Source organism: Furipterus horrens, unplaced genomic scaffold, assembly GCF_987537825.1.
Source record: "Furipterus horrens unplaced genomic scaffold, mFurHor1.1.pri manual_scaffold_10, whole genome shotgun sequence".
Taxonomy (NCBI): Eukaryota; Metazoa; Chordata; class Mammalia; order Chiroptera; family Furipteridae; genus Furipterus; species Furipterus horrens.
The window spans coordinates 13,339,934-13,350,416 of record NW_028327180.1 but is presented as its reverse complement, the minus strand read 5'-3'; the positions used below and the strand labels follow the sequence as shown (position 1 = coordinate 13,350,416).

General features: G+C 35.0%; 1 protein-coding gene across 1 annotated transcript in view; it reads right to left on the bottom strand.

The window, feature by feature from the left end:
- The window catches only part of SMARCA5 (SNF2 related chromatin remodeling ATPase 5), a 38,230-nt gene continuing 27,747 nt past the window's right edge, over positions 1–10,483 (bottom strand). The window contains exons 15-24 of the mRNA XM_090290416.1: positions 7,831–7,979; positions 7,508–7,627; positions 6,576–6,686; positions 6,146–6,259; positions 5,833–5,955; positions 4,990–5,122; positions 4,343–4,461; positions 3,703–3,915; positions 1,913–2,020; positions 1–1,231 (exon numbers count right to left, since the gene is read on the bottom strand). Of these exons, the coding sequence (XP_090146542.1) occupies positions 1,166–1,231; positions 1,913–2,020; positions 3,703–3,915; positions 4,343–4,461; positions 4,990–5,122; positions 5,833–5,955; positions 6,146–6,259; positions 6,576–6,686; positions 7,508–7,627; positions 7,831–7,979 (1,256 nt within the window). The 3' untranslated portion in view covers positions 1–1,165. The remainder of the gene's footprint in view (positions 1,232–1,912; positions 2,021–3,702; positions 3,916–4,342; positions 4,462–4,989; positions 5,123–5,832; positions 5,956–6,145; positions 6,260–6,575; positions 6,687–7,507; positions 7,628–7,830; positions 7,980–10,483) is intronic.

Sequence of the window (10,483 nt, the reverse complement as noted above, 5' to 3'; positions counted from 1 at the left end):
TGAAGGATTATAAAAGTTATATTTATTCACGATGCTACATTTATTGCATTCCCTTAGAAAAATGGAGAACTGTTTCTGTACCCAATTTGCACATATAAAACTTTATACAAATTATGTGTAGCACATAAAGGCCTCCGGTACAGCTAACGTCCTGACACTACAACTTGAGGGATCCTGCTGCAGGGTTTCCAGTTTATCAAGTCTGTCCATAAAAAATTAAAAACTGGAATTAGTCTCGCTGTTCACATGTAGAAATTATTTTAAAATATAATAAAATAAATTTTTCAATTCTCTTAACTCAAAGAGGTAAACTGGAAGGGATACATTTTGTTACCAATTTCAATTTAACAGCATGACAAATTCACAGCTTATTTTTTTTAATCACCTTAGCTTTGACATTATCTGAGTTGTGGCTACTTTAGAAGGCAATCTGTCAAAATTCTTACCAAACAATTAAAAAAAATAATATTCCTCTTATAAAATGGTACAACACCTTAAGGAACCGGAAGATACTAAATGTCTTTGGCTATACAACTAAAAGGCCATTTTTCCAACAGAATAGGGCATAATCACCTCACAACCAACGACAGAAACAGAAGGCGTAACAGAAATATGCATAGAATATAATAATTTTTCTTGCCTTTCCCCCCCCCATTCTACCCATATAATAAGCGAGGAGAATGCAGTTTACATAATCTTTCCAGATGAGACTCAGCACTACAGAGATGATACCCAAATTTCGGCAAAGGCAAAGTGAATTAGAACAATTACACAACCAAGTGAAAACTGAAGGGACAAATGTCATTTGCAATTTTTTTTCCTGTTTGCTCTTTTTTAAGCCTTATGAGTGTAGAAATTATAGCTTATAAACAAAGTCACAATCTTCACATGTGGAACTATATAATAGAAAAATAAATCAAATGAAACACTTATTAATAAATGAAGCCTATTTTATTATTTCAAGTGTTAATGATAAAAAAAAATTTCAGCACAGCTGTTGCATTTAAAAAAGTGAATCTACATACTATGTTTCTAGCTCAGTAAACAGATGAACCTGATGTCTCTGAATGACATAACAATTGAGCATTGTACAGTACATCTTATGAAGACCCGTAAATTAAAGAACTACTGGTTTGAAGTTGGTGATTATGAAACAAATGCATATTCATAGTTTCAGCTTCTTTTTTCTTCCTCGACCATCGGGTGCTCCATCCATTTTACGCTTCTGTGTCTATAAACAAACAGAAGGATGACTTTTCATCACAAGACTTAACATTACCATGAAATACACCGACAGACACACCACAGCACTTAACTAATAACTACTTCATAGTAACAGGTATTAGATGCTCTCACCCAGAATAATCTTACCTACTCATATTATTACATAAAAAAATTTTAATGCTAATAATGAAATAAATTAATAACTCACAATTAGCAGTAGTAAATAGATACATCAAATATTTAAAATGCCCTCTTACCAAAAAAAAGGCAGTAATAAGAAGTATTGTAAGGTTACATAAATATCAGATATTATCCAGAAACATTCATTTGTTCATGATTAATTAAATTGACTACTATTAAATAAAAGAAGTCTTTTTTACCTTAAGAGTTTTGCTTTTCCATTGCTAAGATATCACAAGGACAATAAATCAAGTTAATCATAAAGTTGTAAGGCCATTACTTTCCTAATATTTCTTTAAATATTCTAAAATTATAACTTGTATTCCCCTAAGGTCAAGCGTACACCCTTGGCATTCATGAGACACATCTCCCCAGATTTTCACAAATCCCCATATTATAGACTACTATTATGTGACTTTCCCTACAATGCAAGTGATGTGGTAATTCTTAAAAAGAAACAAAGACATTAGGTGCTCAAACAAGTATTTATAGATTTGTGACTACTTACTGAAGGCTTTGGTCCTCTTTTCTTTTTCTCTGCCTTCTCCTTTTCTTCTAGTTCCATGTTTTCTCGTTCAATCAAGGTAATTAAGGTGTTACACCTCCTTTGGAGCTCCTGAGTTGCAAACATAAATTTACATTGTAAATTTGTATTTTCCATCTATAAGTTTTCATGATTACAGTTTTAAAATAAAGTAGGTTTTAATATGGATATAACATCACTGATACACTCCCAATAGAAAAAATTTAAAAAAGCAAAAGGAACAGATTTTCATACACAATCCATGTTATAAGGATAAAAGGTATTTGTAAATATTTTGATTTCATTATTTAAAGCCATACTACTGTGTAGTTTTCATAAACCCTTCCTTTACTGAAGAATTAAACAGTGAAAATGAACACCCATAACATATGCAACACAGCCTAGTGTCTAGGCCTGAGAACTGTCATTTATATCCAAAGTTACATAATAGCATGCATACTGGAGGGTCAAAATCAGTTAAAAGTAACTTTAATAAAAGGTGTATATAATCTTTCCCTTAAAAGCATTATCAGTGGAATTATGGTAAACGTACCACATGTCTCCCCCACCCCCAATTTTGAAAAAAGAGCCATGAAGTCTACAAAGAGCTCAGCCTCGCCTCTCTCTAGTAACCTACACAGCCCCCAGAAGAGATTTGGCAGTGAAGTGTAGCAAAGTCGTAGACAACTCTGGAGAAAACAGGAGTCTATCTGAATCGCTGCTGACTAGCAGCTCCCTTCCTAATGGAGCAGCTGTTCTATCTTTTTCTTGTAGTAAGTGATACTACACAATCACAGCAAAATCACTGACGAATACTATTTTATAGAACACACAACGTACGGTTTAGAAATATTTGCAATAGCACGGTATTTCCCTGAACAGGTGCATCGAGGCACATATGCCAGAAGGTGCTGGGAAAGGATTACGCCTCACTGTTTATCTAACCCAAACTAGGGTTTCAGAAAACAGCAGCCCCTCTGGATGTTTACTGAAAAAAGAAAATCCTTATGTGGTCAATCGTGAGAAGACTGCACACTATCCCACATCTTGAAGAGTGACAGTATATTTTAAATATAAAGATGTTAAAACTTTGTTTATCCTAGTATACCCCAAACTTAAGACTACAGAGCTTTTGGGCATTAGCATCATCATCTTGCAGGACATAATAAATTAAAAGTTAAAGGTGGAAAGATATGTAAGAAAAAGACCAATTCATCAAAGATAAACTTTTCTCAATTCTAATTTAGGTCATTGTAGAAACAGAACTTCCAACTCAAACAGCCAGATATTGGGAATAAAAAGAAAACCTAGCATGAGATCAGTACAAAACAAGTGTTTCACTACATTAAAATAACCCAGACTCAGCATTCTTACGGGCAGGTATCATTTACAAAACCAAAGTCTGAAGAGTGCAAATTTTAAACTGTAATCATCACATTCAGAAGTTTAAACTGATAGTGACATTTCCTCCTACTTAGAAGATGATTAAAATAAATATCAAAAGCTAGTCCTATCACATATAGTGATGTTAAAAAATATTGAAGGACAGGACAAATAAACAAGTTATCTCTGGTAGTAGATTTTTAACTGAATGTGAACTGTTTTAAGAAACTGATTTAACTTATTATATTAACAATATTGTAACAAAAATTAACCTCAAAGATACAGTGCAACCCCATATTCTCTTAAGAAAAAAGTTACCTTGGTTAGAGAATATTAAAGAATATACTTACTCTGAACTGTGTACTACATTACAGAGAGACCCAAGCACATACCATTGCAGTTCTGGACTTAAGAAACCAGTCAAATCTGAACTGAGGAGAGTTGCGAATACACTGCCGCAATTCATCATAAACATTTTCTTTGTCGAATCCAAGCTTGTGAAGCATACAGATCAGAAAACGATCCTCTTCTTCAGTGTAGTTTTTGCCTTTGTTCGTACCATATGATATTCTCAGCTGATGAAAAGGTGCTTTGTACCGTCCAATCTATCGGAGTGAGATTTTATATTGTATAAACTATAAATCCTATATCATCTGTATTTCAAACTCAGCTTTAGTAAAATTAGCTATAACTATTGTATCTCAAATCCGAATTTTCTATCCATAAAACCGCAACTGCATCATTATGTCACCTTTGTCCTGGAACAGTTTTGGTCTTTCCTGTCTAAAGAGAACCACAGACTCAGACTCTCTGATACTATGTAGGGAAGAGCTCATTCTAATGTCTCTGACCCAGATGTATCAACTGAAATACTGAGGTAAATTCTTTTGAGAGAATACTTAGAACATTTGAATGTTTTTCTTTTAAGAAATTAATTTAAATCATCCCTCCTTTCCTTTTTAAAAGTTACTTTAACTCTTAAATTTAGATGGTAATTTTATTAACTACCATGTTTACTCATATGGAAAGTACCTTTGTATCAAGCGCTTTTTTGATACTAATTCTCCTTTGGATCCGCGCCTCTCCCCGTTCGATCTGAGCCATGATCTTCTCTATGTCCTGCAGCTCATTGCACCTCTCCCAGAACACAGCTGTGGAAGGACAGAAGTGGGACAGCTGAGATGGGTGGGGGAAACGGAGAGATACAACTTGCTAGCAGAAATGCTCTTATCTGCTACGAAATTTTTCCAGTTCTCCCAGATACAATCCTAGAAAGCAAATAGGTACTCATAGTTTCTCAGTTTCCTTAATTGTAAAAAAAAAAAAAAAAGAAAGAGACCAAATGGATTACTTAAATATCTCCCAACTCTTCAATTTCTGCTACTCTGAAACTCTACAGCCTACTCAACACAGCACAACTACACAGTCGCTTGACAATGTTCGCCTTACAACCCAACCGACTGAAGGAAACAAGCAGGTAATAGCCAACACTTAAGTTATGAAGACAGATGAAATATAAATGAAAGCACATTATTCAGTAACCTGTTCCTATTTTCTTGGCTATAGCTACCTAGCTAGGGTAAAAAATTAACCAATTATGCCATTTTAAAGAAGGAAACATTTTCTAACTCAGTTATTTTAAGAAACAGAACAAAGCAAGGCACACTAAGTTGAGTTACCTGAATATTCAATAACTTCTTCTGGAGTTTTTCCTTCGACTTCTCTTGCTATATTTTCAATATCATCACGACCCCACTTCTCATTAGCTTTGATAAACTGGTTAAAATCTCTCTTATTCCAATTGGTAAATCCCTTCACAGCAACAGAAACAATATTTAATCACAGCACAATGAACTTGGAAAAGATGCTATTACACTTTATCAATGCTTATAACTGAAAATAATTTCAGTTGCACCTAGTTTATCTGTTTTAAATTAAATTCTTTTAAAAGTGGTAACTTTTCATGTGCATAAATGTGCATTTTTAGGATTACATTGTATACTGCTCAGATACTCAATTTAATCTGGGTAGAAGAGAGCAAGAAATGCTGTATGAAAAGTGACGTGTTTGCCGAGTTTTGACAGGACTTTGCCAGGAAGAACATCAGACAAGAACAGCGATATAAGGAAGTGAAAAAAATGAAGCTTTAATGATAGGTTAAGGTCAGATTCTGAAAGGCCTTTATTGGATAAAGGATATGAAACAAAAAAGTACCAAGCAGAGATGTATAATTGAGAACTATGAATTAGCAGCAATATGGAAGATTCACAGGAAAGCAGAGAATACCAGAAGAAAGGTAATCAGCACGACACCAGCCTTATGAAGGCCGGTGCAAATCTATAATCTTCTCAACTACCTTAACCAGTGACAATCAAAACAGCCCTCACCCAGATGCCTACACTTTATCATCTCCAATTACTCCGTTTTGAAAGCAGGAACTTGTACTTCTTGTATACCCCAACACGACCTAACACAGTCCTTACAAAATAAGTGATTAATTTTTTGTTGATTGAAGGCCATACCTGTGTTAGAAGCTTCTCTTTTTCTTCTAACTCTTCATCGTTCAGAGGTTCAGCTTCATCAATTTTCAGCTGTTCTTCTTTTTGTGCCTGTGCTGCATTTGGTAGGTCAGGATTGCGAGGTACCTAAAAAATATATTTTTCTGTGTCACCAATCAGTAAATTTTAGAAAAAATGTTATGGCCTAAATTTTTTAGCAACTACATGACATTTCACAAATTTTAATCCAACCATGAAAGAAAACATACCAATATCTTACATTTATTTAGTATGTTAAAAAAGAGATTAGTTATGAACAAAGTGTTATTTGTATTACCTTGTACCCAATAGTTTTTCTGTAATAGAGAATTTCCTTTTCCAATAATTCAAATAAACGTGGAGGAAAGAACTGGAAATCCTGAACATTGGGTTGTTTTGGAGGTCGAGGAGCCTAAAGAAAAAGAAAAATAGTATTGTCAGTAAAGAAGAAACTATATTGGCTTTAAATCTATCTCTAATCATCTTTACTCCATTAACCACAACAGTCAATTAATTTTCCAAGCAAGTGAAAGCATGTTTCAATAAAACTGAAATAAAAATCAAATTTTAAATGTGCAAACTTCTAAGAATTAAAAAATAACCGAGGTACACTATTAAAAAAATTCCACAAAATGTAATTCTCAATCTGTTTTTATTTTAAGAATATAAGAAAAAAATAATTTATATTTCCAATAATCTTTCAAAATGTGTGCGCTCTGTCAACTCACCTTGGGCGCTTTGGGCTCACTGACACGAAGAGCCTCCCTGAAATAGGCATCGACAGCATAGTTGGCTTTTCTTTCTCGTTTTGGTGGTTCGATCCATTCTGTGAACGCAATCTAGCACATGCGGAACGATGCAGGTCACCAATTTTTATTATATACAGATGCATATCTTACATGACTTATACTCATGTTGTGTATATCTCATTAAGACTACTGCTTGCAAATGTAAAGAGTCATTAAATCCTGGACTATAAACTCTGCAAGAAGACTAAGATATTTTGTTCAATGCTGTAATTAACACACAGGATAGTATTTTAGTAAAGAGCCTAGGCTATTCACTAAGTATTTTTTTGGCCAAATTAATAATCCTGTTGGGTGAAAAAAAATGCTACAGAATGTATACTACAACCCAAATTAGCAGAAAAATGTAGACAGGTATTTAAGCCTAGAAAATATTCATAGGATATACATGTCTAAATGTTAACAAGGAAAATACTAGGTAGAATTATTTTTTTCATTTACTCTGGAAGTATTTCTAACTTCTCTATAATTTCAAGTACTGCTTATGAAACTTTTCTTTAATTATTACCAGCCAATTATGCTATTAAAAAGAAATTCTAATAAGGTGGTGGCAATTTTTTGCCAATAATTTTCATTTTCAAATATCTCAAATTATTGTATTCACCCCACATAATGTATTTCTCTAGCATGTATCTTACAATATTGTACTAAATAGCATACAGTACTCTTCACTACATAAGCCTTTAAATCATTTCAGAGCTCATGAACTGAAAACTTGGCATTAAATTTAACATACAATAAAAATAATTTAGATGTGAAAAACAGAAATGACTGCTGTCTGAGATAAATTTACAACTAACATTTAAAATGCCAAGTTTCGAGTAAAATGAAGCCTTCAAGTAATTCTAAATTACCTTCTGCTTTTCTCTATAATCTTCTCCTTCAAAGTTATAAACACTTGACTCTGTATCCATCGTAAAGTTCCTAAGTGAGCTCTCCCCCATCTTGGAGAGCTTTTCATTCATCTCTGCAGTCTGGGGAACAAAAGAAACTCCTTGTTAGATTAAGAATTAAAAAGGCGTGAGAACTATAGTCCAAGTGGATTGGGTCCCACGGTGCCCTAAAGCGTCATTTTATGGAAATAACACTATTTACAATTCACATAACAAATATTTCCTCACTTTTGGTTTAAAATATTTTATGTATTAAGAACATTCGCATTTACTCTGCACCTCACCTTCTTTGCGCCCCTTTCCAGGATGCCATCAATATCCTCGTCAGTGATCTCGCTCTCCTTTGAGGCAAATACATGTGTCGCTCCATGTCTGATCATTTGAAGCATTTCATCTTTCCCAATTTTGTTCAGATTCTGATCCACAAGTCTTCCTAAAAAAAGATTATGTTGTATACTGTTAACTGAACAAACTTTATTTTAGTTGAAACTGAGAACTATAAATGTCAGGCGTAATACTGTGTCACTTTTGCCTCAAACATCAATCATTTTGGTTTATTCACATATGATATGTGAAAATCAAAATTAGCAAAGAAATTTTTAACAATTATCAACAGATGAGAGCATTATAAACATAAGGAGTTTCCGAAAGCAGAAAGATGATAATACTAACACTCCCAAATCTATTTAGAATGGGGAAGTACAAAAAACGTTCGTATTGCCAAATTTTATGTAAGGGCCAAGATATATATCAATTTTTGAAAGCTGATTAGTTTTAAGAACTGAAACTATTAAAAGCTTATTTTGAATACAGAAAGCACTCAACATCAGAAAAGTAAGGTCTTCCACTGGCAAGAATTTTTGCCAACTCTATAATGTGTGTTCAAAAACACAGGCATCAAAATATAACGAAATACGACGTAGAATTGTTTTCACCCTCCAGGGCCATTCACATATACTTCTCTAAGACTTCAGTGTTGTATTCCAACCAACTTGTAATAAGTGGATAAAGACCCAAGTTGTTCTCTGCAACTTCATTAACTACTTGTATCATGGTTTTACATCCGTAACAGAATGCACAGCCAAACATCTGTGACTTTTAAAAGTCAGAATATACCACAGTCCCCACTTATCCAAGAGTGGACATGTTCCAAGACCCGCAGCGGATGCCTGAAACCACAGACAGTACCAAACCCTGTACGCACACGGTTGTCCTTCCCTCTACATAGAGACCTATGACAGTTTCAATGTTTCTCTCTCACGCTGATGTCTCTCCCCTCCCCATTTCCCTTCCTCCTTCTCGTTCTTTCTCCAATCCGTAAACATATTCTCTGGTGAGGACTTTAAAAAAGTTGTGAATTGTTTATTTCTGGAATTTTTCCTTTAACATCGTTGGGCCGTGATTGACTGTATCGGTAACTGAAACTGAAGGAAGCGAAACTGGGGGTGAGCGGGCTACTGCTGCAGCCACAGCATTTTACTTTGGACCGACGCCTTTCACACTTGTCACACTGTCCTCAGGCTGATGGAAACTACTTCCCTGTTGGACAGGGAGAGCTTTTAAGACATAAAGCGCTCCCAGGTGTTCTCATATTTTTAATTATGTCCCTCAGTCCGTAAGACAGTAACACAGAGCTATGCACCTAAGGCTTCCTGTTAAGACTGATATCTCCACAAATGGAATTAATAAAGCTACTGGCACAAAATTTGCTCCAGTAAATTAAAAAAAAAAAGAAATTAAGCTGAAAAACTCAAATGCATTTTCTAATTTCCAGTAAAGGAATACTACTTATTTTTTTAATTCTTACCCAACGACATGCTCATTGATTTTAGAGAGGGGAAGGGAGATCGAAGATGGGAAGGGGGACATCGATGCGAGAGAAATCATCGACTGGTTGCTTGTATGTGCCCTGACGGGGGACCAAACCTGCAACCTCAGCATGTGCCCTGACCAGGAATCGAACCCGTGACTTTTTGGTTTACAGGACGATGCTCCAACAAACTGAGCCACATTGGCAAGGGCAGGAATTAACATTTAATTAAAAATGAAACAAAACATATTTCATAGATGAGAATAATGGAGAACAAGAACCACATGGTGGATGCTTTCTAAACAAATGAGTAACTGTGAGAGAAAAAAACAACTAGTCACTGCATCACATGAGTAACTTCACTCTCTGGCAAGCCCCAGAAGTTCCCAGAGACTGTCCTAATTAAACACTTCACCCTATAGTTACTATAATTCTTGGTCCTTTGTCTGAGTCACGTCCCAGCTCTATAAACGGTGGACAAGTGACTTGGTTCTACCTGCTGCCAAGCTCAAACTGGCGGGAAGACTAAAGGAGATAATGGATGGTAAAGTATATACTACAGTTGGCATTATGGGATACCAAAGAGATGTAACATTTACATGGAAATTAGAGACAAGTTGGCAAAACCAAGACACACACATGAAGTAATCAGTAAACATGTTAACAGCATACCTCTCAGTTTTACAGAGACAAAAACTATGTGCTCATGAAGCAATATGAAAAGAGAAGAAACGAATGTGGGCTGAAAGGTATGGAGGTTTTTTCCACTTTGGCATTTATGCATCCCATCACCAACTTTATTGTAAGCTTCATGAAAATATAATTATCTTCCTTTTTAAAAGCTGATCTGCAGTGAGAACTTGAATTCCCCTTCAATTAATTCAAATAAAATCCCACTTTTCTGTGGTCCTATTCCCGTAACTGGTTACTCCGTGTCTTCCTCTCACTGAATTATAAACCCCCTGACAGTGAGAACGCGTGTCAGTTTCAGTCACCACTGAGAACAGGGGCCTGGCCTCTGCTGGGAGCTCAATATACAGTTGCAGACTAGAAAAAGAATAGGATTAGTTTATAATCAGTTTCTCTGAGTTTCACTTTTATTTCTTCAGTATTGCTAAGAGTAATCA